The 18,272-nt window shown below is 42.2% G+C and overlaps 4 protein-coding genes across 4 annotated transcripts; 2 read left to right on the top strand and 2 right to left on the bottom strand.

Annotated features, from left to right (window-relative positions):
- The first annotated feature begins 2,414 nt into the window (after positions 1 to 2,414).
- On the top strand, positions 2,415 to 6,434 carry LOC127774137 (shaggy-related protein kinase GSK2). The gene is made up of 12 exons (XM_052300420.1): positions 2,415 to 2,692; positions 2,784 to 2,885; positions 3,335 to 3,394; positions 3,488 to 3,760; positions 3,846 to 3,920; positions 4,002 to 4,058; positions 4,406 to 4,546; positions 4,660 to 4,710; positions 4,798 to 4,893; positions 5,078 to 5,161; positions 5,683 to 5,784; positions 5,896 to 6,434. Exons 1-12 carry the CDS (start codon positions 2,624 to 2,626, stop codon positions 5,986 to 5,988), a joined length of 1,203 nt encoding a protein of 400 aa, XP_052156380.1. The 5' UTR covers positions 2,415 to 2,623; the 3' UTR covers positions 5,989 to 6,434.
- A 1,177-nt stretch (positions 6,435 to 7,611) lies between these two features.
- LOC127774032 (uncharacterized) lies at positions 7,612 to 11,628 on the top strand. The gene is made up of 2 exons (XM_052300302.1): positions 7,612 to 8,170; positions 10,914 to 11,628. Exons 1-2 carry the CDS (start codon positions 7,887 to 7,889, stop codon positions 11,134 to 11,136), a joined length of 507 nt encoding a protein of 168 aa, XP_052156262.1. The 5' UTR covers positions 7,612 to 7,886; the 3' UTR covers positions 11,137 to 11,628.
- Positions 11,629 to 11,976: 348 nt separating this feature from the next.
- On the bottom strand, positions 11,977 to 14,221 carry LOC127774031 (60S ribosomal protein L11). Its single transcript, XM_052300301.1, has 5 exons — positions 14,089 to 14,221; positions 13,838 to 13,945; positions 13,598 to 13,640; positions 13,295 to 13,490; positions 11,977 to 12,397 (listed from the first exon to the last, which is right to left on the bottom strand). Exons 1-5 carry the CDS (start codon positions 14,089 to 14,091, stop codon positions 12,199 to 12,201), a joined length of 549 nt encoding a protein of 182 aa, XP_052156261.1. The 5' UTR covers positions 14,092 to 14,221; the 3' UTR covers positions 11,977 to 12,198.
- Positions 14,222 to 14,728: 507 nt separating this feature from the next.
- LOC127773151 (putative pentatricopeptide repeat-containing protein At1g53330) lies at positions 14,729 to 16,846 on the bottom strand. The gene has a single exon (XM_052299179.1). The coding sequence runs from the start codon at positions 16,792 to 16,794 to the stop codon at positions 15,391 to 15,393; it is 1,404 nt and encodes a 467-aa protein (XP_052155139.1). The 5' UTR covers positions 16,795 to 16,846; the 3' UTR covers positions 14,729 to 15,390.
- Between the last annotated feature and the right edge of the window lie 1,426 nt (positions 16,847 to 18,272).

Genomic DNA, 18,272 nt, shown 5'->3' with positions numbered 1-18,272 from the left:
TTCAGCACCATGGTTTGGACCTCGGCGCCAAACGAGGATCAAGGGAGGATTCAAACCTGAAAAGTAAGTATTTTTCGGCTTACTTACAAAATCAAGTTTTTAGAAAAGGGGCTAAAATGTAAAAAATAAATCCAGTCGTAGGGGAATCAAAACCAAACCCGCAGTTTCCCAAAACCAATTGGATGGCCAGATCATGGCCCAACCCCAACATTCACTCCAAAACCCAAAACCTTGCACATTGACCGAATTCCATCCCATCTGACGACTGACCAACATTGTCATCTCTAGCTGGACAATGCAGGACCACCACCAATCAGCTCCTCTGGTTCTGTACACAGTGAGGGGCGTTTTGGTCAAAGCATCCGACATGTGGGGCCCACATAACGGTCAGTGCTTTGCTACAGCCTACAGGCAGAGGCAGGCAGGATGCATGTGAGAGACAGCAGCCATTTTCCCCCCTTCTTTTTCTCTTTTTTTTTCCGTACTGATTTCGGCAGCATCAAGGACTAGAGGAGGAGGAGGAGCAATAAACAAGTGCCACCATGTCGCTTGCCCGGCTTTCAGGGCGCTTTTGGAATTCTCGTTTGACCGCCTACAAACCCACAGCCTGTCCCTGCAACCAATTTGGCCCTGCGCCACGCCACCCCCAAAGTTATTAGTACTAACCACACCCCCCTCTCTCTCTCTCTCTCTCTCTACACTCTAAGACCCTATCACATCGAATGTTTGGACACTAATTATAAATATTAAACGTAGACTATTAATAAAACCCATCCATAATCTTGGACTAATTCGCAAGACGAATCTATTGAGCCTAATTAAGTCGTGATTAGCCTATGTGATGCTACAGTAAACATTCTCTAATTATGGATTAATTAGACTTAAAATTTTTTTTCTCGCAAATTAGCTTTTATTTATGTAATTAGTTTTGTAAATAGTCTATATTTAATACTCTAAATTAGTGTTTAAAACAGAGTCCTTGATCCAAACACCACCTAACATGGACAATTAGGCTGTGCCAAGCTACGTGCACAGGTAAATCGCACACATGTTGTCATCTTTGGAGGCTGAAACATGGGGAAATATCATGTGAAAACCGTTAAATAAGTGAAAACTCATGAAAATTATACTTAAAAGTTCTCTAAATTTATATAGAAATTAATAGAGATAAATATAGACATGAAATACATTTACATCAAATCTCAAGTCGAAACTCAACTTTTATTTGAGAGAATATAAAAGACAAATTTTAGGCGAATAGTGTTCTATTATTTTTCATCCAAAATTTGGCATTTTTGTTACTCCCAAATAAAGTTGAGTTTAACTTGATATTTGGTGTGAATATATTTCATGCCTACACTTCTCCCCAGTAATTTTATCATGAATTTATTAAACTTTTAGTTCCGATTTTCACGTGTTTTCACTTATTCGATGGTTTCCATCGGATATGTCCCTGAAATATGGTATTGAAGTACAACATAGTTCATACTTGGGTCGTGTTTGAAGTCATGTAAGGGCGTTATAAGCTCATAGGTTTTACTTACATACAATTGGTGGGATAAAAAGGCACCGGTAATTTCTTCAAGATTGATAAAATAAATGTCTAGCGCTATAAGGCCATGGCACACATCAAATGTTGTTTAGAACAGGTTATTTCTAGCTCCATAAATTGTTGGATTTGAATTTGTGATTACATTGATAATAATTGATTGAATCAGTTTGTTCTTATTTTAGAGAAAATAAAAAAAATAAACCACTATAATTTAACTTACAAACTCCAAAACTAGTATGGATCTGTAATTTAGGTTGTGCTAAATAAGGCCTAAAGAAAAGAAGTAATGTTTGGAGAACATGTTTTTAAATCAATATGGACCATCTTCTAAAATGGGCACACTGTGCAACCGAAATGGTTATTAGCAACTTAATATCCAATCCTTAAAAAAACTACGTTGAAAATATCCTAAATCCCAAAATTAAATTTTAAAATCTAATTTTGGTAGCGATTGATTATTTGTAGGGGCAAATGATGAGGCCCTAAATCAACCATGTTTAGCTACTTCCTCGCTTTCTTTAAGCATGTTTCATACGCTACAAACTGATATTTTTTGGAAATACTTTTTATTAAAAAAATTATTTTAAGTCTGCAAAAGCTAATGTTTAATTAGTCCTACACTAATAATCCTCCTTGTTTGGCTTGCCGCCGATAAGCTTAGTCAAAACCCTGATCCGAACTGCACGTAAGAACGGGGAAGAAACCATTTCGGTTACATCACACAACACAGCCTCATCTCTCATGCTGTTATGCTTGTGGTGCACCTAGCAATTCCTCCCTCCCCATCTGTCTTCCTCCTCTAATCTAATCCACCTCCCCACTATTCCACCAGCTGTGTACACTGCAGCAGCAGCAGCAGCTAACCACTCTCACTAAAAACTATAGCAGCTGCAGTAACAGCAGCAGCATCACCCACCTTCTTCTTGGTCAAAGCCATCCATCCCACCACTCACCGATCCCTCCCAGTATAAGCCAAACCAATCCATAGAGGAGGAAGAGGAGGACCAGGTGGTGGCACACCTAAGCTTTGTGCAGTGCCATTCACGCACCTGCAGCTTCCAGCTTTGCCACATGGACCAGCCGGCGCCGGCGCCGATGCTGCTCGACGCGCAGCCGCCCGCCGCCGTCGCCTGCGACAAGGTATGTGACTAACCGGATCTTGGCGTGCTGATCCGTGGTTTTGCGGTTCTTTGCTGTGTGCTGATTTAGTGTGCTGTTCTTGGTGGAGCAGAAGCAGCAGGAGGGGGAGGCGCCGTACGCGGAGGGGAATGACGCGGTGACCGGGCACATCATCTCCACCACCATCGGGGGCAAGAACGGCGAGCCCAAGAGGGTGAGACACGAACCTTCCCCCCCCCCCCCCCCCCCCCCCCTCCGTTGTTTGGTCTTGGTTTCCATTTCTTGAGTTGCAGTGAAATGCTGCCGGTTCTTGGTTTAGGAAGGTGTTCTTGTGTGTTCTGCAGCTAGTTTCTTAGCTCCGTGTAGTGATTTTTGGTGATGGGAAAGCCATTGGCTCTAAGAGAGGCATGTGGATTAGTGGTCAGATTTGGCAAAAGAAGTAAACTCTGTTGGTAGATATCAGCCAATTTATTTAGTGTTAGTTGTTCATGTTCTTGTATTACTGCAAGATCTGTTGTAAATAACTAAATATTGCTTGTTTGGTGCTCATTTTTGGTGGTTTGTAGGGGAAAAAGTTGGGTGTGTTGGATTACATTGTTGTGAACACTAGTGCTCATAATTAAATTTTGGTCTTAAGATGGTAATTTTGTACTTGATTTTCAGACAATTAGCTACATGGCGGAGCGCGTTGTGGGCACTGGTTCTTTCGGTATCGTCTTTCAGGTGATTCATCTTTCAGAAAGTTGTTATTTGTTTCTTTCTTTTCGTGCTGTTGACTTGTTGGTCTGATGTTTAGCTTGCTGGTTTCATGTGTAGGCTAAATGCTTGGAGACAGGAGAGACTGTTGCCATTAAGAAGGTATTGCAGGACCGACGGTACAAGAACCGTGAGCTTCAGCTTATGCGCGCCATGGACCACCCCAATGTCATCTCCCTGAAGCATTGCTTCTTCTCAACCACAAGTAGGGATGAGCTGTTCCTCAATCTTGTCATGGAATATGTTCCAGAAACACTCTACCGTGTGCTTAAGCACTACAGCAATGCCAACCACCGGATGCCACTTATCTACATCAAGCTTTACATGTATCAGGTGTGTGGATTGCTAATCAATCATAAATTTTGAAATGCCTGCCTTCCTGTGTGTCTCTTCTAAGTCTATTCTACATTGGCTGCAGTTATTTAGGGGGCTTGCGTACATTCATACTGTTCCAGGGGTCTGTCATAGGGATGTGAAGCCACAAAATGTTTTGGTAGGTATTCATGATCAGATTATTATGCTGCTATGCGATGGCCTTTGATTATTGGCTCTGAATTCCTTTCTTGCAATACAGGTGGATCCTCTAACTCATCAAGTCAAGCTCTGTGACTTTGGGAGCGCAAAAGCACTGGTATTGGCCTTTTCCACCCTAAAGTTTTGTAATACGCACACATTACTTTAGACTTTCTTTTTTTTAATTGGACTTTAGACGATTCTTGCTGTAGACTAGTCAGTTTTGAATCTTACCATTTGTTAAGTTGGAGCTAGCCCTGTGTTACTGAATCGTTCAAAGAACTCTTATATACTTGGTGAATCTTACCCCTTTTTTTCTTCCTTTTTATTATGCTTGATGGAAGTTTCATGGAAATTCCTTAGTTTTACACCTTTTCCCACCTTATTCCAGATGTTTGCTACAATTGTACTTTTGATAATTTTGATCTTACTGTCCTAATATCCATTAATTTACTATTCCATCAGGTCCCAGGTGAACCCAATATATCATATATATGCTCACGCTACTACCGAGCACCGGAGCTCATATTTGGTGCAACTGAATATACTACATCAATAGATATATGGTCAGCTGGGTGTGTTCTTGCAGAGCTACTCCTTGGTCAGGTTGGTTTCTTTTTTCTATGGTTGACAGATCTGCAAACTTTTGGTTTAGTTATTTAAGCATGATGTCATCACTGTTTCTGTGATTTTGATTATCTTGTATTTGTTTTTGCTAGCCATTGTTTCCAGGGGAGAGTGCAGTCGATCAGCTTGTAGAGATAATTAAGGTACTGCAAGACATGCCATGCAGTTCTAATTTTGCTCCTACTATTGAGTATGGGCATCTTCTCTAACCTTGTATGATATTCTTGCAGGTTCTTGGTACACCAACCCGTGAGGAAATACGTTGCATGAACCCGAACTATACAGAGTTTAGGTTTCCACAGATAAAAGCTCACCCTTGGCACAAGGTAAGCATAAAATCTTATCCATGTTGAGTCATATATCACGTCATCTTTTATAGTTTCCTGGACAACTATGAAAATGTAGCTGGGCTCATTTCCAATAATAGATTCTGGACACCAGATAGCTTTACAATGCAATGTGTAAATAAGGAGGTGCATACAAGTACTGATTTTTCTAACTTCTGCGTAGGTTTTCCACAAGAGGATGCCTCCTGAAGCAATAGACCTCGCTTCACGCCTTCTTCAATATTCACCGAGTCTCCGCTGCACTGCTGTGAGTATATTCTTGCTGCAATTTTAAGTAGCAGAACAGTAGAAAACTGATTTTTCACTACTGCTCACAGCAGGGGTACTGTAAAACGCCCCTTTTCTTATTGCTGTTATGCAAGTTTGCCTACTGTAGCGTCATATGAGCTGTTACTTTTCACCCTTTAAGAGTTGCACAAATTTGAGCGTAACCAAGGAATTTTCTTAATCACTTTGCCCTCCAAGTGCTCTTTGATTTGTGCAACTCCTGAAATGGGGTGGAGTGGAGAAACACTCCTTGTTTCTTTCTCTTTTTTCTTTTTTCCTAAAGTAGATTGAAGAATGCTAATCTTCACTAACTTTGGTTTTAGTGGGGCACGGCCATTATGGTTATGATCTTTAGTGGTCCATTACCAAATCAATGTTGGGGTGGATGAATGATAGTTGTCTCATGTTTTGTCGTTATTCAGTGTAATTGCAATAGCCAGATGACAACTTAATATTGATTTTTTTTCCGATGTGCTTATTCATTTGAATATCTTTATGCAGCTTGATGCATGTGCACATCCTTTCTTTGATGAGCTGCGAGAGCAGAATGCACGCTTGCCAAACGGACGTCCATTGCCACCACTATTCAACTTCAAACACGAAGTAAGTGAATCAGATGAAACATAATCTGCTACACAACTTCAGATCTTGGTATCCATGAGAAAATGTGTACTCTCCTTGGTGCTCATTGGTGCTGCCTTTTGGTCTCTACAGCTAGCAAATTCTTCTCAAGAGCTCATCAGCAGGCTCATACCAGAACATGTTCGACGGCAAGCTGCCCACAACTTCTTCAATACTGGGAGCTAAAAATGCTAAATGCACACCACCAGACCTTTTGTTGGATCGTTTTCGCGGAACCGGTGAAGTTCACATGAAGGCTGAGTCAGATGATTCTTCGAATCCCCGCAAAACAAGAAGAATAGAAAATATGATTCCTCAGATGATGATATGCAAATGCTTCGTTGGAAGTTCAATTCAATCATCGAAGAAGAACAACATTGTAAATCGAGAAGTTTTTGCATCGCGAGTTTGGTAGTGAAACCGGGATCAGCTGGTATGACGGAGGAAACCGAAATGTTTAGATCCATGACTGAGTTTTCTTTCATTTTTTTTGCCCAATTGTAACAGAAGAATATAGTTCCCTAATGTAGGCGTAGTTGTAACCTGTAAACTGCCACTGTTTTGTTCACATTCCATGATGTAAATGCCACCATGCCTCTGATGAATAACTCTCCTTGTAACCTTGTTCCTTCCATCCTTGACTGTTTACCTTAATGCAGGGAGATTCTAATCAAAGCCGTGGACAGTGTACACTGTACATGTACCGTGCTACACGGAAGGACATATTTGAATTTTTTCTCTCTCTCTCGAAAGACTACATCAAGCATTGCTGGATTTTTTTTTAAAAAAATGGCACAACTTTCGATGGTCAACCATAAGCAATTAGTGTCGTTTTAAAACCCCTTACTCCCATATGCACAATACTTATCTTTCATCTTTCTAGATTGTTTAGCATAAAATAAGATTTAAAAAGAAAAAAACTATATTGCTATTTAATTGTTGGGTGTAGAATGGGAAAACTTTTTAAATGAAAGATGATTATTTCTTAATGTAACAAGTAGTACTGTAGTGTGGATTGAATTGGGGCAAACTTTAAACTCTAAAACGAGAACTATTTTTGAATAGAGCGAGCATTTAAAAGATGAATTACATACCACCTATAGAGATGAAGAAAAAAAAGGCAAACAGTTCAAATATTACAGTTAGGGCTTGGGCCCCATAGCTTGTTAGGTTTGTAAGATTAAAATTTAGAGTAAATTTCACAAAACTACACATACTATGACCAAACTATCACAAAACTATATATTTAACTCGATGTATCATAAAACTACACATTTAACACTAAATTTATCACAAAACTGCACATTTAAGATGAAATGTCACAAAACTACATGTTTAGTTACTACATTATTACAGATCTATAGGTTTAGAACCAATTTAGTTACAAAACAATAATGTTTATTGCTCTAGCATAATAATGGTGCTAGGGATTTAAACTCTAAATTGTGATAACTTCAATATTAAATATGCAGTTTTGTGATACTTAACTTTAAATCTATAGTTTTATGATACAACGCCTTAAATCTATAGCTTTCTAATAGTTAGATCAAAATACATATAGTTTTGTGAAATTTACTCATTTTAATAATATATTTGTTTTGTATTGAAAATGTTATCATTTTTTTCTATAAACCTAGTTTGACTATAGAAAAAAAGGCAAAAACAACTTATAATACTAAAACAGGGACTGGGGGAGTATATAATTTGTGAAAATATTTGAACTCACATTGATTCAGTCCTATGCGTGAAGGTTTTAGCTCCACCACTAGTTGGACCCACCTTCCTCGACATGTGAGCATTGCGCGGATCGACATGACATGGCCTGATTCGTCTCCAATCCTACCATCCCATGTCGTAGGTCAACTTGTTTATAGCTTCGTCCCTCCCCCTCCCCGCGCCTTTTCCTTCAGTTCGCAGCACCGAGGCGATATTCCCCGTCCCCCATCATTTTCTCCCATTTCTTGATTTCTTGTCATTATTATTATTACTATATTCCCCAACACCTAGATTCCCTTCCCTGGTGGTTGATCGATCGATGCGCCCAGCCCACATGGCCGCGTGCCGATCGCCATCATGACATTGCCATGGCGGTGATCGCCGCCGCCGGAGGGGAGGGGGACGCGGGCGTCGTCGCGCATGTGGTGGTCGACGTCGACGAGAGCTGTGCGGCGGCGGCGGATGATGATGATCGCAGCCGGCGCCCGAGCACGGGCTGCAGGATTTGCCACCTCGGCGGCGGCGGCGACGGCGAGATGGCGGCGGAGAGCGGGAGCGGGCGGCTGGTGAGGCTCGGGTGCGGCTGCCGCGGCGAGCTGGCGGCGGCGCACCGGCGTTGCGCCGAGGCGTGGTTCTCCGTCAGGGGCAACAGGTACTCACTCCCATCCAATTCCGATCAACCTCGATCCATTTCTTTGTACATAGAAGAAAGTTAATGGATGATGAATTCCTTAATGATAATTTCAAGAAAAAAAATTGTTGATGAGCTTTCTTTGTTTCCCTACAATAATTTAAATGCAATCTTCGTTCTCCATTAATTCAATTAAATTCCAATTGACATTAGTTCTAAAGATAATTACTACATTTATTCGAAAAGATAAAAATCGTTATATTTTGGGCCGTAGATATTTTGTATGTTATAACATTTTGGTCAAATATGTAAATGGGGTGTAGAGTTCGTCTTTTCTTTTTCATGAAAAAGGACTCATTATTTCAAAGCGATTTAATTAGCATGTGCTGGTGAGGTTCATGTTTCTGTCGAAACCAGTTTGAAGTACGTAATATCTAAGTTATTTATTTATTTATATGGCCATAAATTATGACAATAATGGGATGGAATCTTCGCTGTAGTGAAAAAGAAAGAATAAAGCCGTGCAATCATGGTGGAATAATCCCTTGCAATCCTAGCATATTACCTATACCAACTGGGAGCTTGGGAGCATTGACCTGGCATCAGTTGGGCGCATCTTGATTGGTCCAACAAGCAATTTTATTTAATTTACAAGTTAGGGTGCTATTAATCCAAAAATTAGCTATTATTAATAGCTACTCCTTCCATCCAGAAAAGTTACACCTATTTCACATTTGAGTTTTTCCAAATAAGTTGTTCATATTTGTAATCTTTATGCATTCAAGACTTAAATGAAGAGATAAATTAAATATTTTATTAGAACCCAAGAAGTCATCTAAATACTTTTTGGTTGTATGCTTGCATTCACTCCTTGATTTTGTAACATCCAAGATGATTTAATTTCTCCTTGATCTTATTGTCAAAAGTAATATGTGTAACTTTTGTGGATGGAGGGAGTAGCATAAAAGAAAACTACCCTTTTAAAATACTGATAGAAAACTACACATGTGAATTATTGCAAACACTCAGCACCATGTGGACCTAAGTATCACTCACACTGTTCAAGAACTTATCTTTGATGGTGATTCATTTCTTTGTACTAGTAGCAACTTTGAATTTGCCTTGCTTGTAGCATCAATCCAATCTCTTTCCTCTAGCACTGTTCTGCTTCTACAATCAAAACAATGGATTGAGACCCCCCTGACTTTAGGGGGTTAAAGTGAGAGGTGAACAGTACCATGACTTTAGGGTTTTCCCCGCCATCCGATTTGTAATGAACGAACGAGATTGATCACTACAGTATACTACAATATATAATAAACAATAATGCGATATAGTACAATTCATGTTTTACACTGTTGCTACTGTAAATAACTACAAAATAATTGTTTACTACCGTAGTGATTGACTCATGGTACTGCACGCCTCTATTTTTAGGCTCCAAACTAAGGTGATCCGGATCCACAATACAATGCCTTCGTTTCAACCCTCTTAGGTCCGAATAAGTGTTGCCTCATTTCATAAGGATAAAAAATATCTTCAACTCGAGTAACAATTCACATTTATTTTTTTATTTCATCATATGCTTTATACGTAGTTCAATACCATGGTAATTCAAACACAAATATTTTAATGCATAGAATTCAGCTATATACAAATTCACAATTTCAAACACCACAATTCAAATTCATATTTATATAAATGGAAAAGATAAATACTATTATTAAATGTTGAAAATACCAATAGTCATAAAAAATACCTTGCTCTCGGCCGGAGGTATGGTCGTCGAGGGATTGGGATCAGATGCAGTCCTAACTGTAACTGCACTTTAGGGACTGCACAAGATCTTGTCTATTCAATTTTTCAATGGAAGGTCCAGATTAAATGCTACAGTAGGCTTGCCATAATAATTTTGTGCTGGATTTTCCAAATGAACAGTGTCTTATCAAATTTGGGCCTTTGGATTTGCATCCTACAGCTATAGTATGACTGCCTAAGTTGCAGTCATACTAAAGACTGCACAGGAACCAAATCCGTCGTCGAGGGACCTCAGAGTCCTGATGGTGGAGGCAGGAAGGGGCAATGGACGGAGGAGGCACATTCAGAGGTGGGGGAAGTAGCTGGGTGACTATCATAGGACGCTAGGGAGGGCGGTAGAGGTAGGAAGGACGGTGGCATGGTCACTGCTAGAGCTCGAGAGGCCAAGAAGCTTGAAAGGAATAAGAGTGCCCGAGCTTGGGAGCCAAGGCTCCACCTGAGCTCCTAGTGTGGAGTCGAGGCGGTGAAACGGTACTAGTTGAGCTTAGGTGGCATTGTAGAGATACGGGGAAGGGTGGTGATCATCATGGATACAATCAGAGTAGGGCCAACGGTGGAATGATGACTATATAGAGGGTAACAGCCGGTGGAAATGTCCTCCTATCACCACAACTATGTATGGGGTCTATGGTTTAAAGCCCTCAAGTTTGAGGGCAGCTGAGGAAGGGGGTCTTATTTTGGGGCCTCTTGTGGGATCTTACTAAACCTTTTTATTTTCTCAATCTCCAAAAAATATTTGGGGGCTTCGTTTTAAAGCATGTTAGGTAGAATCAAGGGCCTTGCAGGAGGAGGTTTTGTTTAACGGCATTGTTGAATATATATACCTCTAAGCACGATTTGCTTCTAAAGTATAACGTTTTTACAGAAAAATACATATATTTGTCAACATATATAAGCGGTACGCAAATATTTACAATATTTTGCATGGAATTCACAAAAATGGCAGGCGCTGCGAGATCTGCGGCGAGACGGCGGAGAACATCACCGGTTGGGGCGGCGGCGGCAAGGAGTTCATGAAGCGGTGGCACGCGACGGCGGGCGTCGACGTCGAAGGCTCCTCCAAGGCATGCAGCGGCTTCTGCAAGAGCCACTCCTTATGCAATCTCTTGATTGCGTGCTTGATCATTGTAATCGTCTTGCCATGGTTGCTCCATAATCATGTGCTTTGAGATCCTCTAAATTGCCATTTTGGATAAATCATTTTCAGCTATTCAGATGAGATGGCTATTTTAGGGTGTGTTTGGTTCACGGTCATGCATGGATGGGACCATATTTTGTTGGATATGGACCATATTTTGTTGGATACGAAGATCTAATTTTTTATTTGGTTTGTATAGATATAGCGATCCAATTTCTTGTTTGGTTGAAGGAATATAGCATGGATGGAAAAAGCCATAAGTTAGTGGAACCCATTTGTTATATATATATATATTTTATCAAAATATAATCATTCTTATTTTAAAGATTTAATTGTAACAAATATAATTGTGTAATCAAATCACAAATTAGATAAACGGTTTAGGAGAAAAAAATTTGGGGCTTGCTTAACAGAAAATCAAACTAATCACACCCAACCAAAAAAGGACACATCACCCAGACCAAAACTGATGGCTTCATCCGGCCAGCCAAATCGGCCGGATGCACTCATCCAGCATATTGAGGGAACCCATCCACCCTGCCCTCCAACCAAACACTAAAAAAAAAAAATCAGGCAGCCATCTCCCATCCAGCCTTATCCCCCCAACCAAACACACCCTTAGATGACAAAACTTTTAGTGTTTTTTTACCCAATTTACCATTTTTCATACTAAGAACAAACACACACCATATCGATAAAAACATGCGCCCAAAGCATAGCAATGCATTGACATTACCAAGAGAGTAAGATGTATACCGCCATGAAGATGTCACAAGTCGCAGTCCAAAAGAAGAAATTGGCACCCCAAATAAAACATCACTAAAATGAACAATTTGACTGTAGCTACTTAGCTTTTGCCTGACACAGGATAAGGCAGAAATACAGGTAACAAAGCGGGTGGATTGATTCCAAGTCTGCCTTAATATTAAGATTTAAAACAAGGATATCATTAAGCATTTAATGGAAATATAGACGCAGGTCAACTCCAACAGAGGCAAAATTGACAGTGCATTTGGCTTTCAAGAAAGACAGTTCCATGATTCAAATGAACCCTCACTTAATTCTACAGGATAACTGGTTAAACCCTTGCCAATTACGACGTGTTTGCTTGGGCCTTGTTGAGGATGACACCCTCATACTTGACCTGGAACCACTTCATGGCATCTTCCTTGGTCACCCTGTGCTGGATTCCAACACGGGACTTGCACCTGCGCCGGCGAGCAACACGGTATCCAGCACGCTCAAGAACAACATAGAAGTCCATGCCATAAATACCAGTTGACGGGTCGTACCTGAAACATTGATTAGACAAGTTAATTCTCTTAGCACGAGTACTCCTAGTTACGCTTGGTATAAGATTGTCTACAATACGAATTATCTACAATACAAAGCACAGAAAAGGTGTTTCAGATATACAAGTGGCTCAAGCAAATGAGTTGCAAAGTAACACCAAAATATAAACTAGGAAACATAAGGAATGTTGCAGAATGTTAATTGTAGACAAGAAACATCGTAATATAAGGTCACAAAAACAATCAAAAGTAAACTATTTGATAAAGATGAGAACAGTGTTCTGATCTTGGTTAATCATGGTTAAATTAAGATATTTAACCTGGAATAACATTATCTAACTTGAGGTCATAAGCCCCTATAGTTACACCTGGGTTCATATAAAATAACTTCTATGTAAAACTATTTAAACTAGGACAGTACCAAAGAGGGGCAAAAATTTCGTTCATGCATCACAAATTTCCACTTCATGTAGAAATAAACAATGGCGCACACATCTGAAATTCCATGCAATGTCAAATTGTGGCATTTATGAAATGACATACAATGACTAAGGATCAAATTGTGGCATTTATGAAATGACATACAATGACTTAAGGAACAAAACTAGTAGGCTATATGTGCAAATAAAATCATTCGGTATATGATAGAATAATGATTTATAACGGCAAATGTAAAGAACGAGCAACTGAGCATTCAAGAATGCACATGTGTTTATATTTCACATAGGAACATCTACCAAGCCTATTATCCACCAAAGCAGATTGCAATGGCATCAGGTAAATAAACGTCCAGAGACCGGACAACCACAACCAATTCGTCATAGCCATATAAACAGAAGGAAAGCACACTGAAACCGTATGAATTAACATGAGTGCAAGACAGATAGATGGTCCTACTTGATGCCAAGATCAATGTGCTCCTGGATACCGAACCCGAAGCATCCGGTCTCGCTGAAGTTCCTCCTCAGCAGCTCGTACTCCTTGACCTTGAGGCCGCTCTCCAAAAGCTGCATGGCCTTCTCGCCCCTGACGGTGACGTAGCACGCGATCTTCTCGTTACGACGGATACCGAATGACCTCACGGTGTACCTCGCTGCAAACATCTCATCGCTCTCACCGTAAGAAACCAAACCACACGGTGGCAACATTGGTAACAACGCGATGAAAGAGATTACAAAGCTTGGAACAAAATTCGCTTACCCTTGGAGAAAACTGGGCTCTGCCCACTCAGCTGCTCCAACACCTAGGAAGGAGAACGAAACAGAGAATTTTTTTTGATTAAAAAGAAATCAAGAGTTGCATACAGAAGATCGTGGAAGCGGAAGCAAGAATTCGATTCGAACTGCGACGCATGCATTTCTTGAGACAAACTTTTGCTTAGAGCATATCGCGGACGAGCAGATCTACCACCCAAATCAATCGAACCAATGGAGGATATACCTTGGAGGCGCGGGTGAGCCTGTCGCCGCTCTCGCCGACGGAGATGTTGAGCACGAGCTTCTGCACCTTGATCTCCCGCATCGGGTTCGACTGCTTCTTCTCCGACGCCTGCAAAACCCCCCAAAAAAAAAAACAAAAAACACGCGGCGTGAGCAACCAACCAATCTCCACGAAACCCCGTCACACTATGATGGACGGAGAAGCCGAGCATTTCACCGGCGGCGGCGAGGGGGGAGGAGGGGTTCACTCACCATGGCGAGAGGGGAGGGCGGCGGCGGCGGAGGAGGAGAGGGAAGAAGGTGGCTTCGGCGGCGGAAACCCTAGAAATGCACCCTCGGGTGCTTATATAGCGAGGGGGGTGGCGGAGAGAGCGCTCTGATCGCGGAATGGACGGCTCGGATGGAGTTGTTGTTTAGGCTCTCTGTTTTGGGACTTGTTATTTGGGCCGTGACAGGACTTGCCTGGCCCAGATAGTTTGTTGGGCTAGGATTAGTCACTGATAGGCCTTCCCCTGCTTGGACCAAACTTAGTTAACTATATATTTTTTTGAACTTTAGTTAACTATATTTAGAGTTACTGCTCATTTCATTCACATATAAAAAAAAACCTTAATTTGCAAAGTGAGCGTAACTCAACTGGCTATGTTTCCTGTGGGCTGGCTAGGTTGGTTTCCTATGGTGCAACCAATTAGATTTAATATTGGTCCTCGTAGTTATTTATTCTTTCAGTGATAATCAATCGATGTACCCTCGACAACAAGGCAACTGTGATGATTTCATCCAACTTCAATGTGCCTCGGGATCTCATTTTTTTTCCCGATGTTAGCGACTGACAAAAATGTCACCAGATCTGTTGCACTCGTGTTGTTCTTCTTTTCGCTGATCTCGGCTAGTTACCTCATTATGGGAAAAGAGAGATCTTTAGGAGTATTAGATATCATGGGTATAGGGGGTACAATCCCGGAGCTCATATTGCTATATACAACCCTGAACTTGGACTGAAAATACAACATAACAGCATTAAGTCCTGATAATTTTGCATTCCAGGCAATTTCATGTCCTATTCTACCGAGTTTTTTTTTCTTAATTTTGATATCTCCGCTGCAAGTTTTCAGACATCTTTCTTCGGTGTAAAAAATTTGGATGGACTCCATGCCACATCGTAGAGAAATAGAAGCTCAACTGGATTTGCAGTGCCTTACTCAACGATGATTAGGCAGTTGATCCAAATCTTTGCCAAGGACAGAGCATATTTGCATGCTCAAACTCTGTTTGCAATCATTGCTGAAGACGGCAGCGTTATGAAAAATAAGACTTGGTCTGTATCATCACTTGCAATCATCCCTATGACTCCTTGCTTCATTTGCTTCAAGAATGCACCATTGATGTTAGATTGGCATGTATTTTTAATGACAAACTCCTCGTATTGATGATGTTGTATCTCTTTCCTTCCCATGATAATTACTCAAGAGTCATCAAATTTAAATCAGTAAACTACTGTGGCAGATCAGAAAAACAACCAGTACAGTGACAACAATCCATAGGGATATATAATCAAGCCAAGCTCAAATTATCCAGCAACTTCACAATCTTCTGCTCTGCAGGATCATGGAGCACACCACTCATTGCCTTCTCCCACTCACTTGATTCCAAGGCGTTAACGCTAGCCAATTGGCACAACACTGACTCCAGTGACGCCGCATCTCCTTCCCTCTCAATCCATCCAACAAATTTCCTCACACCATCCTTGCTTGGTGCAAAGCCCTTGAATACCATCTCATTGAAAACCCTCCTCGCCTCGCTGAACCCCCCAGCATCACAAATCCCATCAAACAGCCTCCTGTAGGTGACTACATCAGGACGGCATCCCCTTCGTGGCATATCCTCAACCAACTCACTTGCATCCCGCCACCGCCCCATCTTGCATAGACCACCAACCAGTGTATTATAGCTCACCGAGTCCGGCTTGCACCCACCCTTCTGCATGTCATCGAGCGCTGCAAACGCAGCATCCAGATCCCCTTCATCCTCACAAAACCCTGCAATCATCGAATTATGCACTTCTCTACCAACCTTGATTCCCTTTTCCTTCATCTCTTCCAGCAAACTAACAACCTCTCCTTTCTTCCCTAACCGGAACAATGCCCTTGCCAGTGTTGCATAAGCTCCTGAATCCACCAAAGGTTCTGAATTGCTCACCATCTCCTCCTTGAGTCTGTGCGCATCATCCACCTTCCCCTTCTCGCAGAGCGCCTTCATCAGGCTCGCATACACATGAGCGTTCGGCCTAATGTTGTACTGCAAAGACATCACCTCCTTAACCTTGAATGCCTCCTCTAGACGTCCTGCCTCGCAGAAAGCAGTGACGAGGGTGCCAAACGTGACGACAGTCGGGGCGATCCCCCGCTGCAGCATTTCGTCGAACAGGAGGCAGGCGTTGTCGACGGAGCCAGAGTCGGCCACCGCGGCGCGCATTAGGATGTTGTAGGTGCACGCGTCGGGGTGGATGCCGGAGCCGCGGCACTCGGAGAGGAGCTCCGGGAGGGGCGCGCGGCAGGCGAGGAGGGCGTGGAGGAGCGTGTTGAGGGCGCGGGCGGTGCGCGGCGCCGGGAACGCCGGGTGCGCGAAGGCGCGGCGGGCGGCGGCGGGGAGGCGGGCGCGGCCGTACGCGGAGATGACGCGGCACAGGAGGGGCTCGCGCGGGCGGAGCGAGGAGGGGAGCCGGGCGAGGACGGACTCCATGGCCGGGAAGAGGCGCGCGGCGGCGAGCTTGCAGACGATGATGTCGTAGCAGCGGAGGGAGTAGCGGAACGGCGGCGCGGGGGAGGAGGATGGCCCGGCGGCGGCGGTCGGGGTGGGGCTGAGGAAGAGGCGGAGCGCGGCCGCCGGGTCGGGCTCGCGGCGGAGCGCGGCGGCGAGGTGGTAGGAGGAAGAGAACTTGGCGGTGGCGCCGCTCATGTCGGTGGGCTACGGCGTCGTCGACTCGAGGCCGGCGACGTGGCGTGCGCAAGCTTTGAAGCCGTACACCTCTATTGGGCTTCCTGGCGGTAAGTAGCCCAACGCAGCCCAAGGCCTACCACTCCCTCCGTTTATACGGTTCGATTTGTTTTTTCAAACTTCCATATGTTTGATTAAGTTTGTAAAAAGAAAAACAACTTTCATAGCAAGGGAATAGTGTCATTAAATATAATATTAAATATTTTTATACTGTTTTTTATGTAAAAGTATTGATATGTTTTTTTATAAATTTGGTTAAACTTAAAAAAGTTTTACTTAAAAAATTCAAAGTGTATTGTAATATGTACGAAGGTCAGTGGAGATTATCTGCAGTACTGCTAATGCAGTAGCAGACACTGACGTGTGGGCCTGGGCCGACATGTCAGCCGCTGCTACTGCATTAGCAGTACTGCAGAGGATGTGCGTTCGTACGAAGGCAATACTCAACAAGGAAACTAAAAACAATTGGAATAGCCCAAAATCCTACTCCATCCGTCCTAAAATAAGTGCAGCTGTGGGTATCCGTGTCCAACATTTTACCACCCATCTTATTTGAAAATTTTATGAAAAAATTAAAAGAAAATAGTCACGTCACACATACACATAAAGTACTATTCATGTTTTATCATCTAATAACAATAAAATATTAATCATAAAAAGTTTTCAAATAAGACGAAACGTCAAACGTTGGACATGAATAGTACAAAACTATACTTATTTTGGGACGAAGGGAGTACTAGTTTCTTTTACTGATGTCATCGGTGTCACGCTCAGAAATTCATGAACCAGAATTCCAAGTAGAATGTACATTAAACCTCTGTCCAGGACCGACTAGGGTACACAAATGATAAAGCTGACAAACATCCGCACGTCTTACACAACATATAGAAAGTCTTACAAATGCCACGAGAAAAGGTAAAAGCTAGCTAAACTAAGGTAACTGATGCTAGCAGCACATGACTCCACTCCATACGCATCCTTGATGGTACGGATGAAGCTTACTCCTCCGACTTGCCTTCGTCTGAGAAATTCTCCAGCTTTGAGGTTGGGGAAAAATAAAGATTGAGTGGTACTCACTATACTCAGCAAGTCACAATAAGAGAAGGTATGATGCAGGCATTTCTAAGGAGGCTAGTTTTTTTAGGGTAAAGCAGCAGTTGAAAAGCAGTAAAAATGTTAAATCAAAATTAAGCAATATTAATCATCGCTGTCCAACGCTACACCACGTTGTGACAAGCCCAACCATCCACCTAAACTTATTAAGGTGAGACTAATCATGATGAAGTTGGTTGATCGCCCATAACCATGCGCACGGCTATTCAAATAGTTCTACTCTAGGCGGAGGTGTACAATTATACTCACAAGACATGATTCCACACATGTTGCCATGCCCCAAAGTACCACCATGGTATTGTAAAGGGAAAAATCGTAACAGGCCC

This window comes from Oryza glaberrima, chromosome 5 (genome assembly GCF_000147395.1).
Source record: "Oryza glaberrima chromosome 5, OglaRS2, whole genome shotgun sequence".
NCBI classification, from domain to species: domain Eukaryota; kingdom Viridiplantae; phylum Streptophyta; class Magnoliopsida; order Poales; family Poaceae; genus Oryza; species Oryza glaberrima.
The sequence above is the reverse complement of the archived record's forward strand: the minus strand, read 5'-3'. Positions and strand labels throughout refer to the sequence as shown.